This window comes from Zosterops lateralis (genome assembly GCF_965231275.1).
Source record: "Zosterops lateralis genome assembly, chromosome: 6".
In the NCBI taxonomy this organism is placed as follows: domain Eukaryota; kingdom Metazoa; phylum Chordata; class Aves; order Passeriformes; family Zosteropidae; genus Zosterops; species Zosterops lateralis.
Genome location: NC_139761.1, coordinates 3964780 through 3987502, shown reverse-complemented (window position 1 = coordinate 3987502; position 22723 = coordinate 3964780). Strand labels below are relative to the sequence as shown.

Sequence of the window (22723 nt, the reverse complement as noted above, 5' to 3'; positions counted from 1 at the left end):
TCACAGAGATCAAAACAACTGAACTTTTGCAGCCCACGTTTAAACCTGCCTTTCTAAGCAGCACTTTCTGAACCTACCTCCTGGTCCACTAAGGTGATATCTGGCCTCATCCCCTCACAATAATGGAGGTAACGAAGAGCATTCCCAGGCAAGTCTCCTCTTAGCAGGATCACTGCCCCCGTTGGCATGGAGGACAGCACGTTCCTTGCAAACTTATCAACAACATAGTTGTTGCTCTGGTCACAAGTGCTGAAGGGAACAGATGAAAAACAGAATCTCAGAACCAGGTATTTGCATGGCTTTGCAGAACTTCAGAATAATTTTACGCAACAGACACCCAGAGGGGAAATCCACCATGGTCAGGCTGAAAACACCACAGAGGCACAGAATGAGGTTGGAAGGAATTTTAAAGAATATTTCATTCTATGGACAGGGACACCTTCCACTATCCCAGGTTGCTCCAACCCTATCCAACCTGGCCTTGAACTTCCAGGGATGGAGAGTGTCAACAATTTAGTCACTACAACAACTTATTATCTCCACTTCCAGAGAAACTGAGATACAGAAACAAAGCATTTAAAACACAGTCCTTCAGAAAGCACCACAACAGATACAACCCAGTACAGTTTGGCCAAAATACATACTGCACACCTTCACCTTAATTCTGATTTCTTCTTGGGCTAAATCTAAAATCTTATTAGTTGGTGCTGGAAGTGCCAGTACAATGATGGTTCTCATTTGAAGCCCTCCTCATCTTTAATGTTTTAATCAAGATTTAAAGAGCCAGGTTTTTGTACTATTAGGCAGAAGTAGATTTATATGATCTGAGATTGAATCCTTTCCATTAAAATTATGTGCACATACTCCAGGTACGGACTCAGATGACACCCCAGGACAGGCTCACCCATGGACAAGCCTTTGGAAAAGGTGTGCCAAAAAAAGGATTCCTGAGGATAAGCCTACACTTCCTTGGTCAGCCTGTACCTGAGCATCCCTACCAGGACACTGATTCCTATCCAAGTGACTGCACATGGTTATGGGATGGGGAAGCCCCAAACCTCAGATTTAACTCTTACAAAATGGGAAAAATAAATAGAAAAAACCTCAGGGCACAAGGTGACCTGAAGGAAATCAAGGGGAGCTCAGGCCAAATTAATTCTGCAAACCTCCTTAGGAGACAAAACACAGATTTAGAAGGGTTTTTTAGTAGAAATTAACATATCTACAGAGGTTTTTTTCCCCCAACCTCTGTGATATCCCCATTTACAACCTGGACTTGGTGACTCTAAGGGAGATCTGACCAGGGAGTCCTGCAGGCTGTGACCAGGCAAGCTTAGGTGGGGTGTGAAAAGTGCCTTTCCCATTCCCAGCCAAGGACAGAAATCCCAGGAGCAGCCCAACTCCCCCTGCGAGACGGCACCAGGGGAACTTCTCACCTGTAATTTGCCCAAAACTGAGAAGCAACGAGGGCAAGAGCAGGAAGCCACTCCAGGCATGGCAGCAGCCAGGTGCCCTCCAGCACAGAGCTCCTCCCAAGGCTGGCCAGTGTGGCCAGCCCCAGCCCTGCCAGCACGGCCACCACAGCACTGCTCTGCAGCCAGAACCGCTCCACCTGGAGAGAGAATCCCAGAAACAGGGTTGGGTTGGAAGGGACCACAAAGATCATCCCATTCCACTCACCATCTCACATCTACTGGGTTGCTCCAAGCCTTGTCCAACCTGGCCTTGGAGCTGTACTTTGGTGTTACAGCTCTGTTTGCTTTATCTTGGCCAAGGTCAGGATGAAAGACACGGGAAACGCAGAGTCGACTTTGGTCTTGATTGTTTATTATATTTTATCTATTTACAGTATTTACAGTCTCACAAAGTGTGAGCTCCAAGTTGTCAGTTAGAGAAACAAGACAAAATGGAGAGCTTCTAACTCTTACCAAGGCTATTTAAGAGATAATTACTTAATACCAAAGTGACACCTATATTATTTATGCTTTTGACCCAGTAATGACTATTCGAGGTCCGCAATGCAGACATTTTTCACTCAATTAAAGAAAACCACCCAAATCCCTGAGGAAGAAGGAAAAAGAAAGTAAAGAAGAAGAACTCAGACAACACTCTGGATCCTCCATCTTGGCTCTCACACACTACTATATACCAAAACCCCAAACCTAAATGTTGACTCTGTGAGATCACACAACACCATTCAAACTAAACACCCACAACTTCTGTGCCATCACACAATCCTGGAAGCCTGTTCCAAATGTGGTGCCTGCCTGAGGGTCAGCACCCCTCAGCTCAGAAAGCCTGAAATTTTCAGCCTCTAAGGTTCCAACACTTTGGCACCTTCTGCAGCTTCAAGACAACTGCCTGCTCCTGGTCAGGTGGTTTGAAGGTTTTGAATGTTTTCTCTCAAAAATTAACATGCCAGAGCAACTTTCGGAGTGCAACTTACCACACCTAGAAAAAGAGGCTTTGTAATATCCAAATTTGCTCTCCAAGCAAAGAAAAGGGAATAAAGGCAGAGCATTCCAGTGAACAGCCAGATCACAGGTGATTTCTGCTGCTTTTTCCTATTAAAAAACATAATAAATGCATCACTCCTCAGACACGATGGACACGATGGAAAAATTGTATGTGCTTGAACTCCCTGCATACCTAAATGCATTTAACACAAGGAGCTGATGAGTCTTTCTTTACCTTTGCCATTATGAAGTTTCATAAATGGCAAAGGTAAAGAAAAACCATCAGGATTTCAAGAGTTTTAAGCTTGCCACCTACCAAGCCACGGGGTTAACCAGGAGTAAGGGATATTTTGCTCTTAATCATAGATGACCACAGCCAACTGCTGCAATTTCTGCAGCAGCAAGCAGAAGGGAAAGCAAGCTGCCCATGCAGGTAGTGAGAAAAATGGGCAAAAAATGCACATTACAGCAAATATTGTCCAACTTACGGCAGTGCTGTGCTCACAAAGGCCACGAGTGCCAGGGCAAGGACGGGAAGGGAGAGCTCTGACTTCATCTGTGCCAGCTGGAAACTGTGGAGAAATTAAAGCGTGGATGTGTAACCCCCAGATCACCCTTTGCACTCAATTAAAGTGTCAGGAGAAACAGGGAATAATCACAGAACATATTCCCGTTCTGCTGGGATTAAGCCTAGCAGAAATGGGGAGAAGAGTGGGTTACATGGCAGGATTTTGAAGGAAAAATCACTGGGACGGAGAATGCAGTGGTTTTGCTTCAGTGGGGAAGACAGAGGGCAGGAATGCTGTCCCTGTGCTGGGCACACACAGCCCCAGCTCTGGACAGGATGAGGAAAGGAAGGACAGGAGCCACTTTGGCCCAAAAGAGAGCAGCAGCAACAGGTGAAAAGCACAGCCAAGATGTTACTCACAGCAGCATCTCTCCCATACTGGATCCTGTCTCGGATTTGGCCTAAAATAAAAACAAAGGAAACCCATGAGGAACCCACACACTGATTGGGTATCACTGGGGCAAGGAAAGTCCTCTCATTTTCTGTTTGCAAGAAAGGCAGCAACCTCTACTCAAACCTTCACTGCAAGATGTTCTCCCACATTCCTGATTAATGTGATGCCACTGAAGGATTTACCCCCTGGATAAGCATTATTTCATAGTGCTGACAACACATTATCCTATGATTAGGGCACATCATATGGTTTAGCCATGATCTCTGCTGTATCATGGAATCATTTGGGTTGGAAAAACCCTCTGAGATCATCAAGTCCAACCATTAACCCAGCACTGCCCACCACTAACCCATGTCCCCAAGTGCCACATCCACACAACTTTTAAATCCCTCCAGGGATGGTGATTCCACCACTGCCCTGGGCAGCCTATTCCAATTCTTGACCATTCTTTCTGTGATTTTTTTTCCCTAATATCCAATCTAAACCTCTCCTGGCATAACTGGAGGCTGTGCCCTGTATCTCCATGGTGCAATTATTTTCTGGGACATCTCCCCACAGCCTGAGACAAGATCAATTCCTCTTTGCTTACCAGACTTGCCCCTGTCTCCTCTGCTCTGACAGAGGCAGAGCTCTACAAAATCTTTATGAGATAATGAGAATTTTTATTGCAGAGACCTGCAGTCCATGGCACAAGTCTGGGAAAAAAAGACATGCTGTGAGGTGAGGAATTACCTTCACTGCCGCTTGTTGGAAAAGTGGTGGATACCAGATAAAAGATAAGGTAAACGGGTTCAGGAGGTTTGGAAGGAATATTTAATCTCAATAAAAATGGAATAGCTAATTGCATGCAGGATTTGATTAAAATATCAGTGTCAGAGGATGGAGAGCCAGCTCACAGCTCCTGAAGCCCCACCTTGCTGGCAGCCCCAGACACATCCATCACAGAGATGACATTGCTGATCCATGGCTCACAGGTGAAACCCTCTCCAAAATATTTTCTGGGCTTTTTTTTGACCCTGCCTGCCCTTAAAACAGAGCTATGGGATGTCAAAGCTGTCTGTCCATCCAGCAGTGCTCTGGCATTATCTCAACTGGCACCGGGACCAAACGCTTTTGGATTTTGCTGTATTTATTGCTCCTGCTTCAGACAAGTTCATCCTAAATGTGATTTGTGGTGCAGGATTACACGCAGTCCATCCCTAAGCCTCCTGAACATCAACTTGAATTCATCACATTTGATGGAGAGAGGAGTTAAGGGATTTGCATGCCTTGGTATTGCTCTGCCCAGTGGAGGCTGATTCTCAGGAGAGAGCTGGGAACAGGACAACAACAGGGGGAAGTCTCACAAGTCCTTCAGAGGGTGGACCTGATCTCTGTAGGAGTTTTTGAACAGATTTAATGGCAGCAGCAGGAATTATCATGTCTTTTGACACATATCCTATGGCCACACAGCTCTCTGGGAAGGGTGAAACGGCACAGTGACAGTGACACTGTGTCACACTGGCTGCATGTGAGGGGTGATATCTGAGGATGTGGGGCTTCAGGACCCCAAGGATTGACAGAACATAGAGACCACACCTTTTTCTTGTTTTCCTCCCAGTGGTGTGATTTCCCAGGCCTCTGCCCTGAAATCTTGGAAGCAGGACAGACTCTGGGATGATGGGCTGGTGATTTCTTTGGGTGGCCAGAGCCCAACATCCAAGTCAGGGCTGGAGGAGGCAGATACAAACAGTACACTCTGAAAGCAGCCACGGATTCTTCCCTCCCTTGGCAAGAGCAGAGACCTCAATAACTCAGATCAGAGGTTCCTGACAACCCTCAAACCAACCATTCACTTAAACTCAACATTAGTAAATTAAAGAGGAACAGCTTTTAAATGAAAACTGCTTGTGACCTCTTTAAACATCTGAGTTAAAAATAGAAAAATAACACAAAATTCATCTTAAAACCACCACAAAATTGATGTCACCATCTCCCTCTGGCACAGTTTGTTATTTGGGCTCCTACACACATAAGACACCCAGTACAGCTCCTAGGAAATAATTTGGCTCACCCCATAAGGCAGTGAGAATTATCTCTTTGCTTTCCCAGCCATATGACCCATTCCCAGAAAACTTGATGGGTCAGGAGGTCGAAATCAGAAACGAATGAAAAAAATGAAACATTTTCAATTTCCTTCCCTACAAGCCCTTAATCATCACAAACAGAACATTCCTGCCGTTGCGTAAGTGAAAAGGCAGTAATTTAGACAGTGACCCTTGTTTACCAGATTGAATGTCCCATATTCTTCCCTTAGAAAGTGGGTCAAGAATCCTTGAAAAGTCGTCTGGTCTCCCCATGTCCAGCGGGCTCGATTGAGGTAGGACGAAGCCGGCAGATAGAGATAAGGCAGCAAACCAGCCAAGAAGCATAAACCCAACTTCAGCAAATGGCCTAGGGACAATTCCTGCACCAAAAATATGTCATATTGCATAACAATGTTTATTTTAGTTTAATCACGCTGGAACTTCAAGAACAGATAAAGAAAAAACATCAAATATATTTACACAGAGCTGATCTCTCAATTTATAGTAAGTCCCTACAAAATGCTATGTTAAACCTTACGATTTTGTGGATTACTAGGAAACTGCATCAAACTGATCTCCTTTGCATGGCAGGGTGAAATTTAAGTGAAGCAAATAATATTAGCTAGGACTCATGAGTATCATACTCATTGCATCTTTCACATTTAAATCATGGCATGACATGCATAGATGGCTGAAGCACTGCAAGGCTGAGATAACCCACTTTGCAGCGATTAAGAGTTGGCTGGTTTTCCATCTGGCAAAAAAAAAAAAAAAAAAAAAAAAAAAGAAAGAGACCACATAAATGCTGCTCTAGTACAACTGCACACATCATCACCATCATCAGGAGTCAGTTTTGCCATTTACTTGATCGTGATTACGCTTGGCTAAATTGGATAGGCCAACTTTTGGGGTGGGATTTTCGAGACTGCCTAAGGGGTCAGGGAGACAAGACTTTCAAAGGGACTTCTGTGCCTAACTCCTTTAAGTGCTTTGGAAAATCCCACCCTGGAATATTGCACGCTTGCTTTGTCATTAGCCACTGCCTTGTCAATCAAAGCCCTTCCTCAGCATTCGGGGTAACTGGGAGTGATGATCTGTGGAGCAGAGAAAGGAGCTTGATAATGGTGGTGGTCAGAGCTCCTTCAGAAGAAAGGTGGCTCATTTGTACTTTAAAAAGGCAGTTTTTCATCCATCACCCAACTTATTCAATGGTTTCCTGAAGTGGGCACTACTGGGCTGTCCAAAGTATTTCCCAGGATTATTATATTGGCACAGCCAATTCCAGCCCTTGCTGGAAGTCACAGAGGTCTCTCTAGACCCTCCAGCTCAAAAAAAAAAAAAAAAAAAAAAAAAAAAAAAAACAACAAGCAAAACAACTGTTTAAAGAACACAAATATATTGCAGAAGTGATTGTTGATTTTGTTAATGGAAATACATGGCCAGAGAAGGGGGTTTCTGGGGATGCTGAAGAGATTTTGGATCAAGCTTGTCTGAGTTGCATCACATTCGTTGCAGCTCATGGGCTTCAGCCAGGCTTAGCTGTACTTTGTGCCCCTACTGAGAACCACACAGGATGGATGTGGCTTTTGCTGGTTGCCACCAGGGAGCCAACACACAGAAACTCAATTCCAGGTGAGCTGATGGCATGAGGAATCTTGAGTTTTTAGCTCCAAGAATTATTTTAGCTCACAGGGTATTTGCAAGCAGCTGGGATGGAGCACTCCTGTTCCAGGGGACACAAAGGGAGTCGCAGATCACCAGAATGAGCAAAGGCCCTAAACTGTGATCACAGAATCCCAGAATGGTTTGAGTTGAAAAGGAACTTAAGAGATCATCCTGTTCCACCCCCTGCCATGGCAGGGACACCTTCCACTATCTCAGGTTGCTCCAAGCCCTGTTCAACCTGGCTTTGGACACTTCCAGGAATGGGGCAGCCACAGCTTCTGTGGGAAACCTGTGCCAGAGCCTCCCCACCCTCACAGCCAAGAATTTCTTTCTAATATCTAAATCTAACCCTGCCCTCTATCAGTTTAAAGCCAGTCCCCTTGTCCTATCACTCCATGCCCTTGTCAAAAGGATCTTGTAGACCCTCTTTAAATCAAACCCCCTTGAGATCAGTGGTTGTGGTGTCAGACTGTAACTTCAGTGGGTTATGATTAATCACATGCATCAATTTATAAGTGGCACAAGTTCTGGGGGAGAAGAATTAATTAGAAAAACAGAGGTGTGGGTGAGTAAATACGTACCCTCTTTCTGAAAAGCCGTGAGAGAACCCAGGGCACAACACAAGCAACATAAAGCACTATTGTGTGTTGATTGCACAGACTGAGCCCACAGCAAAAGGCACCCAGTTTAGAGATCTGAGAGGGGGAAAAAAAGAATTAAAAATTTCACAATTACTATTGACAAATTGGAAAAAACATCTAGAGATCAAAAAGATTCAGCACAGCATCTTTACAGGAGAAAGGCAAACACACCAGTGAGCACTGGTCAGTTGTAACACAGAACTCAGGGGGTTTTTTTATAAGTTACAGGGAGATTTCAACTGTTTAACAGAAAACATTCTTTAAGAAGTTTTAGAAGAAGTCTTTAAGGTTGTCCAGCTGAACAGCCAAGCCTCCATGCACACAGAGATCCTGTGCAGCATCATCACATCATAATGATGTGTTGAGTCCATTCCCTGAACCCAAGTTGCCCAGGGGAGGCTGCCCAGCAGTTCACTCTGAATGATTTTTCAGAAATGTCCTAAAATAAAGCCATTATCTACAGAAATCTAATTTTTTTGTAACAGGAATGATTTTTTCCTCTTCATTAGGCACAGAGGGCTGACGTCAGGGCTGCACAAACTTCCTAAGCCAAGGGAATTAAAGATGACACCCCTCATCACTCCAAAAGCTCAAGCCTGTTCCAGTGCCCAGCCACCCTCTGGGGAAAGAACCTTTTCCTGACATCCAACCTAAACCTCCCCTGCTTGTTTCAGCCACTGGTGAGGGTGGTGTGTGAGATGCAAACACTTGCCTTGGTGTAGTGATGGCATCACCTTGTAATTTTTAATTAACTGCTCAGGATTCAATGCTGGACACTGCCTTGCAATGGAAACACCTTGCTGGAAGTTCAGCAAAACCTTTATGGGTTTCAGAGCTGCCTGGCAGGGCTCAGAACCACCTCAGTAATTTTTTAAGTACATGGATGAACTCCAATATGATGTCTGTATGACCATCTGATTTATGAAAAGCACTGCTGTTGGCAGCCTGGCTTCTTCCAGGCGTGGGATGCCAGACACTCAAAAAACCATTGGAACAAGCTCCTTAACAGCTTCTGAAAATCTAATTTTGAAAATCCCATTGGAAACCGGGCATGTGAAACATGGGAGAAGGTTGGAAAATGCCCAGCTCCATGTCTGTGGAGTTCAGGTTGTGGGGATCTTGGGACACTGCTCATTAGAAAATAATAATAATAGTTAAAAAAAAAATAAAATCCAGTGGTGAAACAAGGTCTCTGTAGCCATTGATAAAACATGTTATTTGAGAACTCACGAAGCTGGGTAAACTACCACTGCAGACTCCTGAAATTCTAGCCTAGCCTGACAAAAATCCCTTTATTCACACAATTTACAGGAGTCACAGCAGGCAAGTCTGTCGGAGGAAAAGAGATCAGATGTTCGGGCAAACAAAAGTAGAAAGAACAAGACTGCTGAGCAAAAATATCATTTGGCTGCCTAGTCAGTCTATAAAGTAGAAAATACAGCATGAAATTTAAAGTCTCTGTGTTTAACAATGCCATTATTTTAGGGGCACATTTAATTTCAAAAGAAAAACTGATTGAGAATTTGCTCGTCCCTGTTTTTGAGTTGAAACCTGGTTTCTGTGTTTTTCTTAATTCTTCTGATTAGAAGAAGTTTTCTGTAAAATATATCCATTTACCCCAAAGAGAATTACCAGTTCTTAAAACAAAGCCTTGAACACCCACAGCCTGGTTTGTGTCTTTGATGCAGGATGCACTAAAATGTTTAGATTGAAATGATTTTGTTTTTCCTGCTTCCACCCTGTGAGTATTAAATAAACCAACCCCAAACACATCCAACAAGTCCCAACTCAATCCTTATGCAGAGTGGGAAAGGTTTTTTCAATGTTTGTCACTTCTGAACATCCAGGCAGGTCAGGGATGGACCCCACTTATCACAGGTGCTGAAGCAAGACCCAAAATTTGGCCTTTTTATTTTAAACAAAACCAAGTCAGCTGTAAACGAACAGGAAATTAAACAAACAGGTGATAACCAACTATGAAAAATTTAAAGAACTATTTACTTTGCTTGAGATGCTTTACCTTTGATCTCTCTTTTGCAGTGGGTGCCTCCTCAAAATGAGCAGTGAGAGCCATCAGCAGCCCCACAAACAGATTGTTTAAGCTGAAAACCTCCGCCGTGATGGACCACTGCCATGTTAGACGAGAAAATGAAAACACCCCCGCAGCAAGGATTCCTCCAGCATATGAGCCAGAAAGCCTGCAAACACAGATAACATGAAATCTTCTTTTCCAACAAAAAAAAAAAAAGAGCCTACTTTATTGTCCTTCTTTTTATAATTTTTTTTTTTTTTAAAAGCCCCCATACTGTAGCTGCAGCACCCAGCACCCTGCCAAAACATTATATGGTTAAGATCTCCCTAATAATTTCTCTGTTAAGGATTGCCACTGGGAAGAGCAGAGCCTGTCTGCCAGCCACCCCAACACCCAAAGAATCTGCTTCTTCTGGCCATGAAAACTTCCAGGATTGAATTTGGTTCAGAAATCCTGATGAGTGAAGGCCCAGAGGGTCGTGGTGCACCGAGCCAGGGAGTCATGGCTTTAATGGGAGGCTTTAATGGCTTTAATCTCTGGAGGAGATGCCAGCAAGGGTGCAGCCCTCAATTCATCCAGGAGCTGAATTAAGAGTGGATTAGAGCTATTCAGGATGGACAGCATTGGCAGGGCTTTCCTGGGGGGGTGTTTGGTGTCCTGGGGGTGGGTGGAGGTGGCAGCATCCACAGTCCCAGCAGGGAGAGGTGCCCACCAGGGTCAGGAGTGTGGGAAATGGGTGCCAGCTCCAGCAAGAGGGAGGGATGGGATGGCTGTGAGCCCAAAGCTGGCCATCTCTGTGACTCCCAGATGGGATTATGGCACACATTCCCCACGGAGCTGCCTGCCCAGCTCAGCTGGATGCTGCAGCCAGCACAGGGAGCCCACTAGATGGAATTCATGGAACCCATGGGGTGGAATTCAGGGAACCAATTCCACCACAGTGCCTCTTCCCAGCCAGTCCCACTGGGAGCAGCTCTGGCTCTGCCTTGGCTGGAATATCTCCCCTTTAGGAGTCACCCTGAAAAGACCTCGAGTAGGGCACCACGACATGCTCAATATCCAAAACCACAAATAGTTGTAGCTGTGGTCAAAGCTACACTCCAAAAATTCACCATTCCACTGTAAGACTCAGCTAGTCTCCACCACAAATTAGGTATTTTTCTAATTCCACCCCAGACGTGCAGCACAGTTCCATCTAACCCTAACAATTCCAGCAGGTTTGAGCCAAAATGCTTGTACACTACCCAACCTCTTCATCAAGCTACACATGTGATTTCCACATGAGATGAGGAAGAGCTCCCTCTGCAAGGGCTCCTCTCCTTGGTTTGCCAGATTATGTGAAGGTATCTGGAAAATAGGACTAATGATTTTTATCTCCTTTGTGAAGTATTGTGAGATCTGCACCTGCAGCCAAAGGGTGAGAAGTATGGAGTTAACATTGAGAAAAAAAGGAAACAATTCTAAGGTGTTCCAGGCCAAACTCAAGGTGATACAGCAAGTTCAACATCAAGACTGTGGGAAGAAGTCTCATAAAATAACAGAATTGGGAAAAAACCTGAAGAGAAATGCCAGGAAAGGGCAACAGGACCATGTGTAATTAAAAACCAACAGATCACCAATATATAACTTCATAACACTCCTGTTTTGACTAAACCATTTAAACAGTTCAACATTTTAGTTATAGAGAAACAACTTCATAAATCCCTTTGAAATTCTTGCAGGGAAATAAAGTAAAAAAAAAAAAAAGTTGAAACTACTTTTCTAAAAATTTTTTTCAGAAAAGCAGCACTTTAGGCAAACATCTCAATCATTCAGGAATTCTCCTTGTCTTTCCTAGGAAAGACTCAAACGTATCATGTTGAGTTCAAATGAGATGAAAGAAATCCCATCCTCTTGATAAAAAGTCTCAAACTTGCAAGTCGAGTTTTATGAAATAAGGCTTAAAGCAAAAGCCACTCAAGCCAAAGCTTATCCCAGCTCTGTGGGACAGAGGACACCTCTGCTCCCTGAGCAGGGCAGGGTCAGGAGCCCAAACTAAGCACAGCCCACAGACCTGTCTGCCCACAGAATCATAAAAACAATCATAGGAGGGCTTAGGTTGGAAGATCATCCTGTTCCAACCTAAGCCATGGGCAGGGACACCTTCCACTATCCCAGGGTGCTCCAAACCCTGTCCAACCTGGCCTTGGGCACTTCCAGGGATCCAGGGGCAGCCACAGCTTCTCTGGGCACCCTGTGCCAGGGGCCTCACTATCTTCACTGGGAACAATCCCTTCCAAAATCCCATCTAACCCTGTCCTCTGTCAGTGGGAAGCCATTCCCCCTTGTCCTGTCATTCCGTGTCCAAGTCTCTCCTCGTCTCTCTGGAAGCTCTTTCAGGTTTTGGAAGGGGCTCTAAGGTCTCCCTGGAATCTTCTGCAGGCTGAACAACTTTCCCAGGAAATCCATGGGAAAGCCAAGTTGCTGAGCTCCTGGCTCACCTCCTTTGTGGCAGCCCATTTCATGCATGGGGCATTAAGCTCCTCTAAGTACAAGAGATGTCAAAAAACCAAATGGGAACGTGTTGCATTCTAGAAGAACATCAAGAAACCAGCTTTGGGAAGTGCAAGCTGGAGACCAAAGGGTTTTTCTGCAGGTTCTGTTACCAGCAGTGATGGATTTGTGAGTTTGCTGATTCAGAGGAAAACTCTCAGAAGTGGAAACAATCAGAGCAGGTATCTCCAGAGGAGGATGAAGAGCACCTGGCAGAACAAATGCAACAATCCACAGTGCAAAGCAGCACCAGCAGGACAAGTAAAAATTAATCCCACACGATTGTCAGCATGATTTGGGGGCAAATTAAATCAATCCTGCCCTGCAGCTGGGGTAACATGATTATAAAGCTCATTTTGATCAACATGAGGGTGTCCATGCTCCTCTGCCTCTTCAGCCTCTTGGAATTCTCCAGCACAGAGTGACAGTCTGCCTCATCTCTCCTTCCTTAAAGCCAAGATGACCTCACACCTCCTTGTCCAAGGAGATGACAAAAAAAAACTCAGACATGGACATCTCAGCCACCTGCACCACTTTGGACCAAAGACCAACTTCAAGGTGGAAAAGACACTGATGGGTGTTCAGTGATGCAAGGCAGAGTGAAATGAGAACGCTCCAAAAAAGGCACAAAACTGAGAGTAAAACAGACATGGAAAAAATTGAAAAAGCAAAGGGATGGGGCAGAGCTTTGAAATTGAGGTCAAGAAGCTAAAAGCCAAGAATTCTTTTTCCCTACCCCTGGAAGTGTTTCAGGCCAGGCTGGATGGGGCTTGGAGCAACCTGGGATAGTGGAAGGTGTCCCCTCCCATGGCAGGGGGTGGGAATGGGATGAGCTTTAAGATCCAACCTGAGATTCTGTGATTCACTGAAAAGCACAAAAAATATTGCAAAGGAGGGCAGTGCAATCTACAACTCTAGAGGCTGGTGACATTACATGAAGGAAGCAGGACATTAGGGAGACAGAAGATAATGTCTGCCTTAACTACAGGCACAGAGGGAATTCCTGTGGTTACGACAGAAGATTTTGTGGAAGAAGGTTAATGCAAGACCTAAAAGAGATCTCCCATAACTCCAGCAAGAGCCCAGGCACCCAGTGACCAACGTGGAGACAGAGGGAACAAGACAAAGAGGCCACTTGTTGTGTGGAAGTTAAGAAGTTTTTCATGGCACGTAGTCACTTGTCTCACCAAAATCAAACACCAGGCCATTTGACAATGCAAATATTTCCTGCAGTGAAGCCTTGCTGGACAAGAAGGAACCACATTTGAGTTCAGCCACCCTGCCTGGAGCCCCACACTCTGTCATCTGTACTGGCTGGAGGCTTCCCAGGTGTGCCACGGTTGGGAGAAGGAAACATTTGGGTTTTTTTTTCCAAAATACCTTCCAGTTGCTTAACACTGTATTTTCTTTTGACAGCACATCAGGACTGCAGAGCAGAGAGCAGCAGAGATTTATCATCACTCAACTTCTACTCATGTTTCTGTTTTTAAATACATTTTCCAAATAGAGTTGAGGTGCTACAAAACAGAGACACCCAACAGCTGAATGGAAAAGCAACATCTTAGGAGAGCTTTATCCCAATATTTTGGGGAGCAGGCAGGACAGATACCTGCTCCTCCAAAATCCAGCTTGTTTCCCCAGTCTTTGGGCCCAGTATGAGAAAGAACAGCCCCAGCAGAGTGGAGCCAGCTCATGGAAGAAGAAAATAATTGAAGCCATGGCAAAAAGTGGGAAAGTCTTCATGACCATCATCTGAAAATCCACTCAGAAAGACAGAAAGAGTCAGCAAAGGAGAAATCAGTCTTTTGTGATAAATATTTTTCCCATGGCATCCCTAAACATAAAAAGAAAAGAATAAAAAAAATTTTAAAAAATTATAATTTTGTTTTCCTTTTCAAGAATGTAAAGAAAGAATGTGCAGCTGGGCCTCACCTCCAAGGATGCAGTCAGTAGGAATTTGCTTTCATCAGAACTACTTTACCTGTAGGTTTTATTGACAGTTTGCAGGAACATTTGGGAAAACTGAAATTAAATATTTTAACCCGGCAGTTTTTTGCAATTATAGTTTTTAGCTTCTCATTCGTTGGCAATCACTAAAACATGCAAGTTTGCAATTTAAAATTTAGCCTTTAAGTTTGGTAAAATTTTCCATTAACCAAGGTTACAAGTCATATATATTTCACAAAAAAACTCCACCAGCGTTTTTACTTTTTATTTTGAAAACAATGGCAGATATTTTATATTTAATAATTCCCCAAAACGTATTAAATGATCGGCATAAAGCTATACATGGATGGGAATTGGAATTTAATTAAAATGTTTTTGCTAAATGCAATCTTCAGTGCACCGGATTCATTAAGAAAAGTAAGATAATTGGAATGGTATATTTTTGAAGCTGATGTATTTAACACTGGCAACACCTATCTGTACCTAGTGAAATAAGCTGATTATTTCTGCCTCCTCTTCGCTCCAAAACTTTACAGGCAGCAGATCTTAGCCTTGCATTTTTTATTTTTTTTTTTTCAGGCAGTGGAATAAGAAAAAACTCTCCTGATTTTTAAAATCTCCACTAATTAACTAAATAATGGATTTTAAAAAAAAAAATTCCGTCTCTCCCTGCACTGCAGATGATGACCCTGATGTAAGTGGTTCCCTGTTGACTTCCATAGACTCCAGGTACATCACCAACAACTTCTGTCTGCAATTCTGTGGCTTTGCAGTAGCAAAGATACATCCCTTTAATGTATTTTTATTTCAAGGCAGTGCACTAAAGAGTTAACATTTTGAATTTAAGAGGTTTTGCTTGCTAATCAATCAATTAAAAAAAAAACAAACCTATTTTTTTTAATGCAGGCTAAACAGAAAGGGACATAGAAGACTCAACAACCAAGCTTCCCACTGATAAATTTTAAGCACGAGCATCGGCGCTGAAAGAGAAGAATTGTTTAAAAATTAAAATCCAAACACGAGTTTAGGGCTTAAGTAACAATAATTATCCCCAAAAACCCCAGTCCCTCTGGGTTTGCCTGCCTCTTAGCCACAAACACTCCATGACAAAAGGCGGTTTCTCTTGCTCTCAGCGCTGAAGAGCCAGCTCAGGTACTACAGGGAATAGCAAACCAGATTTTATTCTTCCTCAAGGACCTGGAGCTCAATAGCCACTTAAGCCCTGCCCGCAGCAGGAGGAGGAAAGAGAGCAGGGCTTGGCTCATCTCTCCTGGTTGAGTCCCATGGTCACAAGGAGTGAAGGGAAGAGAGGCAGAGCCACCATAAAATAAAACCAAACCAGTCTGGTCACAACCAGCTGCTGTCCTTCATGTAAAACGGGACTTCAGCAACCCACAGCTCCAGCATTCCCACAGACCTGTGATTTCTGGGATGGAGGAGAGCAGGCAGCACCCTCACCTCCCACCACATGCACAAAACACCACTTCCCTCACACTCAGCCACCATTTCTTGACTTTTCTTTCTTGTAGTTATTTCATTGAAATGCCACAGTTTGGAGAGGGGATGGTCCAGTAAAGGACTGCTGTGTCTAGTGAGGATTTTGGCAAAGGGGAGCTGGTCCTTGCACCCTCTCACACACATCCTCCTGGACTGGAGGTGTCCAGTTAGGACACCACCTCTGAAGGACATTGTCTCTGCCCATCCCTTTGGAAATGTGAACCTGTGAAGGTCACCAGCACATGCAAGAGGCATTTTGCACCCCATCCATTGTGTCCTGGGGCCAAGTCACCTTGGATCCTCTTGCTGAGAGGATCAAACTGCTCTGGGATGGCAGCAAGGACCTCTGTGGGTCCACCAGGGATGGGGAAAGCTCCCCTTGACAACTCATCAGGAGAGCAAGGAATGAGACATCCCAACCTCACACCTTGCATGCTCCAGGATGCCCATCACCATTGGAGCACAGCCTGCCTGCAGCAGCCCCCTGCCAAGAAAGTTTGGAGTTTAAATCCAACATCTCCATGCCAAGCTATTCCAGAGCAGCTCAACGAGTGGAACAGCTCATGACAGATCTATAAAATGCACACAGGGCTGTGCTGCTTTAAGAAATACCACCCCATACTCACACTTGAGTTGTACAAACTGTGCTTCCAGCCATTACAAATGAGAATTTCTCTCCTGGTGTCTTTGCAAGTGCAAAGGGTGTATTAGTTCGACCCATTATTTGATTCACAATCCTTGGAAAATAGATACACCTTTATCCCAGGCTCCTGTAATAACCAGCACCTGCTTCCAGCAGCCAAAGAACCCCAACCCGCAGTAGGAGTCGACTTGAGCTATTTAAATGTTTTATAAGTTGGCTTTTTTTTTTTTTTTTTTTGGGTAATTGCAGAAACTTTTCCTAATCTGACATTTGTTAAAACCCCTTATTAGAAATTATGCAGCCGCAAAAAAAAAAAAAGAAAAAGAAAGAAAAAAAAAAAAAAAAGAAGAGGGGAGGCGGCGGGGTGGGGGGGGGAAAGGAAGGAGTTGAAGGAGGGGGGAAGAGAGGAAAAAAAATAGAATAAAATATAAAATAAAATAAAAATGAGCTGGCTTCACAATTACCAAGTCAGCCCATGCAGCCCTTCGCTATTGTACGAGTGGCATAAACCCCCCGGCGGCCTATCAGCTCCCTGGCAGGCAGGGGGCTGCGCTATTCAAAGCGAGAGATACAAGCTGCAGGGCAAAAACCTGGCAGCTCCCATCTGACCCCCCAATCCCCGGCTGGTGACAGCTCCAAGCTCCATGGCAAATTAGCCCTTCTCACATTACAATTGCAGGAGACAGATTCCATTAGCGGTATCTGAAATTGAGTGGAGAGCTGCTCCGTTATCAGACTTGACTCATAAGCGCCGCTATTAATCAGAGCTATGATAGCATTTATATATTTCAAGCTATCTGCCGCCGCTGTGATATTCTGCTACAAAGGGTTGATGGGACTTAGGGAAGGGAACAATGGAGCTTTCTGGGAAAAGCAGAGTAAATCAAGAAAGTCTGTGACTTCCGCACATTCTGAAGGGATTGCGGTTTACATAAATTTTCTCCCAATTGGAGATTGAGCTCTTCCTCATCTTACACATGGGATTTAGTTGTCACTCAATGGTAACAGCTGTGAAAAGGTGAAGCGGCCCACCGCTCAGAATATTGCCTCCGCTTTTAAAGCAATTAACCCATGAACAGGAGGATACCTGGTGATATCAAAGGGATTAAGCCAGGCAGTGCATTATTAACATTTCCTTGAACTAATTCTAACTCTGACTAGCTGTCAGAAAAGACTCTTCAGTCTTTAAAAAAAAAAAAAAAAAGGAAAAAGAAAAAAAAAAGAGTTTTTTTGCCCTGCTTTTTCTTCCCCCCCCCAAAACCCTTTTCTAAATGAAGCAGAGTTACTGCAGCCTCGTGCGCCTACTTTAGAGCCAAATGCAAATGAACAGATTTGGCAGCGTCTTCAAACAGACTGAACTCGGCGCCGGTTTATTCTGGGGACAAGTGGGAAAAGAAATAAAAACAGATATGTGATCAATTAGCCAGAGATCACAGCAGATTTTTCTAAAGGTAAATTAGTATCTAAATGCATTCCTGTCTTCTCTCTCTCCTAAAACTTTGTAATGACTTCTCACTAAGCACAGCTGCTTTCCAAACGCCCAGGATGTTCCTGCTGTGCTACAAGAGAGATAATCTACGATAATCTGTAATCTGGAAAAATCCAAACATGCCCTGTAAGGAGATTCCTCCTTCCCCAAAGCCCAATTTCTTAATTTCCCACTCTGGTTGAGCAGGCACTGACTCCTCTCTCATCCCTCCATCTTCCCCAAGTCACATCCACAAAAAAAGGGGTCAAACTGTTCAGGGATGAATCCTGCTCTGGTAAACCCGTGTACCCCAGGGACAAGGAGCATTTCCTCACCCATCAGGGGCAGCAGACAACTTTTCCCAGCACTGGGCAGTTTCAAGGGAGCATCAGCCATGAGGTCCCTCTGGGATGGCTATAAAGGTCACTGATCCTCCTGGTCCTGCTCAGGGACCTTCACACAAGAGCTCCAAACACACACCCAGGGAGCCAGGAAGCTCAGTGCCATAAAGATGGTCAAGTGCCACTTCCAAAACGTCATGATGATTTCAAAATGATGGAATCATTTTGATGATTTCATTATGCAATGTGCCTAATTTTTCTTTTTGTTGGCGGTGGGACAAGAGTTGGTTCTGGGTTTTATACCCACTCACAGTTTGTTGTCTGGAAGGTTTAGTGGGCAGAGAACACACAAAAAAAATATATAATAGATACAAAAAATATATATGTACAACATATTAATCCAAAAGTTAATATGATACCCAGAACAGCAAACCAAAGAGATATGAACTGTTTAATTTAATGCAACATCTTCCCCATTTCCAAACCCTGAGCCCTACTCGGCCAGAAAAAAGCTGGCAAAAACTTCCTACAAACACTTGGGCAGTGACACCATCTACTCTGCTACTGCCTCTGCAATAAAACAGCTTTGTGTATTTAGAAACTCCAAAACAGCCAAACTAAGAAAGGTATACACTGAAAAAAAAAAGCATTTAGAGCAGGGGATTTCTCTTATTTCTCTTTGCAGCAGAGAATGCAAAGAATGCATCCCCTGTGCAGAAAATGACACTTTGGCAATCATATTATAAGAAGATAATTGGTTTACTTTGTAAACTTGCTATGCTTTGCCTCCCACAGTAAAACAAATAAATAGTTGTTTAAAGAAACAATCCTACAGCCGCACTCGCTGAGTCCTAAAAACATAAAGCAGCTCCCCCCTCCTTCAAAGCAAAGATGAATTATCTGCCTCAGTTACAAGCAGTCCGAGAAAACTCCTTGTAAATGGCATTTTACGATAATTACAAGCAATTTATTAAGTCTATGCAGAAGGGGGGGGAAAAAAAATCCACACTTGAGAAGTAACTCAAAGGAGCAAACGGCTCGTTCAGCGATAGTCTGGATTACTGACAAAAAGCCTTTCTGCATCAATGTGCTGCCACACAATTTTGCTTCGAGAAGAACAATCCAGGCTTTAAATAAATAAAAAAAAGTAATTAAACAAGTAATATCATATATTGTAACCCAATAAAATGAACAAACAGATGCGATGCGGCGGCTGCTTCCTCTCGACCTCAGCGCTGCCTGCACGAAGCATCCTGCCAGCCATCACCTGGCAAAGGGGAAATCTGCTCCAGGAATAAATTCCACCCTAATCCCGCACGTGCCACGACATTCCCAAACACCATGGAGGGAACCGCGACTCTTCTCCTTAAGCAATAAAACCGTCCCGACCTGCCGAGGAATAAACTCCGGGAAATGACTCAAACAAAAAGAATCAATGGGGAAGTTAATAATAAAAAAAAATAAAATTAAAATTAAAGGGAGAGATTTGCTGTATGGGGATGCTGGGAGGGAGGGAGGCGCAGCAAAAACCCGCGTGCGAGTGTAAACAGCAACCCTGCCCGACTGGCGGGGAGAAAAGAAAGGTTTTAGAGGTTAAGTTCAGGTCAGACGACAAATGAAATTGTAACAACCCAACTGACATTGTATAATGTCTTCTTCACTCGATCAATAGGGCAGCGTCAGCCCCATTTCCATAGAGATGGCTTCCTCCCCGCTGGAGGGTGGCTATTGTTTGAGCAGGCAGATTTGCCACTTGAACCGTGTTGCTCCCGAAGGATGTGTACTTCATCAATTATTTGTACTCCTAACATCTACATATTTTCATATTAACAGCCACGTTTCACATGGGACAAGGAGCAGGTGATGATTTTGCCACCGGTACCTCGTAGGGGTCACCCCATCAGATAATTTTATTTCAACACAAAAATAAGGGAGATTTGATAGACCCGTTTAGTCCCTTTGTGAGGAAGGACAAGCCCGGTTTAAAATACACCACATCACCCTCAGACAGCTACAGCTTCAAGCAGACAGTGCCAGTGAACACTTTCTAATTTTTTTTCCATTTAAAAGTAAATAAAAAAGCAATAATTTTTCTCTTTTTTTTAAGCCAAATGAATGTCCCAAAAAATAAATCAGTTTTAACGTGCTCAAAAGGAAAAAATGTAACATTGTAATTTGGAAATAAAACTGACCTTACAATTATTAAAAAAAAAAATAAAACCAATCACTGCTAGGCTGAATAATTGTTCCTGCCAGTATCTATGAAATAATTTCTCTAAGTCTTAATAGTTTTTATCATCTCTTGCTTCCACATGCTCCGTTCCTCCATGCAAATTCTAAAATTTGACAGAAGCGCCGTCTTCCAAATCCAATTAAACAACAAAACACCTAAACCTTCAGAAGTGTTAAAGTAATTCCCAAAATAATTCTCAAATTTAGCCTGTCATTTCTCTCTCGTATCCTTATTTCTTTAAAGGAACGATGGCATAATTTACAAAGCACAAAGCGGGCACTCAAGGAACTGTCCCACTGCGGTTCAAAATAAAAACTGGGGAAGATCTTCCAAATAACTGCAATGATGGGAATAACCATCATTAAAGAAGAAATCAGAACCAAATATAGAAAACCTTTACCAACTCCTTGCAGGAGTTTTTAGCAGAATGGAGTTGTGCTCTGATGCTGCGCCGGGCGCTGTGCTCGAGAGGCAGCGCCACTTCCAGCTTCCCAAACAGGCTGTGAAATGCGGGATATTAAATTAAATAACACTGACTTAATTACATGTATTACCCACCAGTGAAAGCAACCCCTTTCAATGCCTACAGAAATATTTAGGAACTACTCAAGCAATTCCAGTAGGTGTGCTTTGGAGCTGATGCTACACACAAGGTGTTGGGCAAAAAAGCAACTCCTCTTCAGCAGAGGAAGACGGACCCTGTGGAACAAAGTTTAAGTGAGATCTCAGGCTGTGCAGAATCTTCCCCCTCACCACCTCCCCATTTATTCCTGCTTTTATTTCTAGGTTGCTTTCACTCCCTGGGAAGGTTTCCCTGAGGGGTGGCTCTGGAAAGGGGTGGGAGGAAAGGGCTTTTGTCAAAATAATCCCGGTCGGGAAGCGCCCCGTCTCATCCCGAAGCGCCCCGATACCATTCGCAGCCTCAAAACGTGCCCTATTTTCCCTGCGAAAGAACATCAGAAATTGTTTATACGGGTTGCCATAATCCTCTCAAATATGGGTCAGGCTGAGGTTAAGAGCAGCCAGAACTTGCACATCAAAGACGAGCAGGGTTAACAAAAAACCCCACAACCACGTGAGCATCCCGATTGTTCCCTGTCCTCCCCAAAGTTAGAGGTCCGGAGAGGAGGCTCTGGACATTCCCCCCCATCAGCCCGGAGCTGCTCCAGGGAAAAGCAGGGATGCTCTCCCTGCTCCTTGGGTACCACGGGCAGGCAACTGCCCATCCACCTCCGCCGGGAGCTGCAATTAAACTAAGTTCACGGTTTCCCGATAGGTGAAGCTCATCCTGTTAATTTAAACAGACCATCTGCATCTTTCGAGAACGACAAACTTCATTAGTTCTGGTTAGTTAAACCGAGCGGTGATTTGTGATAATGAGCCCGAACAACCTGTCACGGCTGGGCAAGGGAAAAAGGGCGCACTTTTTTATTATTATTGCTATTATTATTATTTAACAGAAAAGAAAAGGGGAGGGAGGGAAAAAATAAAAGAGAAGGGAGGCTTTTGTGCGGGAAAGAAGGTCAAATTCAGATTAAGTTGCTGTTAGGTTAATCAGAGGAACTAATTAGGGAAAGCGGGGGAAACGCCGGTCCGAAGGCCAGCGGGGAGCAGAAGGAGCCTTTGGGAACATCCCGAGCTACTGGGGAACCACCAGGAAGCCAAGGAAAAAGCACCCCCGAGGACTTTACCTGAAAACCGTGCAAAAAAGCAATGAGGCAGCAGCTGCTCCCACCAAGCCGCAGAGGAGATTGACTCGGAAGGCGGGGGAGCCGCCGGGCAGCGCCGTGGCCGCTTTGGCCAGCAGCGTGAACAGGGGGTAGCCGGGAGGGTGGGCGACCTAGGGACAGAGGGACACGGGGTTGGAAAGTGAGGAGAAGCTGGGAATGGGAGCAGGGCAGCCCCGAGAGGATCCACTCCCTGAGTCACCCTCAGTGCCCATCCCTACCCTCGGTATCCATCCCAACCCTCATATCCATCCCAGTCCTCAGTGCCCATCCCAATCCTCAGTGCCCATCCTAAGCCCCGGTGCCCATCCCAACCCACAGTGCTCATCCCAACCCCACAAAGATTTTTTTTCCTCAGTGGATCTGGTTCCACGCCTCGCCCATAATAATGAGGCGGCGAGGAAAAGGAGGTGCCACGTTTCATTAGCGTGCCTTAAAGGACTCCTTGTTTGGGTTCACAGTATATTAGGGTCATTCAAAAGGCTGTTGTTTTTTGGTTTTTGTTTGGTTGTT

The 22723-nt window shown here is 44.3% G+C and overlaps 1 protein-coding gene across 1 annotated transcript in view; it reads right to left on the bottom strand.

Annotated features, from left to right (window-relative positions):
- Positions 1-22723, bottom strand: part of TMEM260 (transmembrane protein 260) — a gene marked incomplete at its 5' end in the record, with an annotated part of 33041 nt that overhangs the window by 4717 nt on the left and 5601 nt on the right. The window contains 9 exons of the mRNA XM_083863804.1: positions 78-249; positions 1437-1612; positions 2447-2564; positions 2945-3028; positions 3385-3425; positions 5685-5864; positions 7731-7844; positions 9811-9988; positions 22175-22323. Of these exons, the coding sequence (XP_083719930.1) occupies positions 78-249; positions 1437-1612; positions 2447-2564; positions 2945-3028; positions 3385-3425; positions 5685-5864; positions 7731-7844; positions 9811-9988; positions 22175-22323 (1212 nt within the window). The remainder of the gene's footprint in view (positions 1-77; positions 250-1436; positions 1613-2446; positions 2565-2944; positions 3029-3384; positions 3426-5684; positions 5865-7730; positions 7845-9810; positions 9989-22174; positions 22324-22723) is intronic.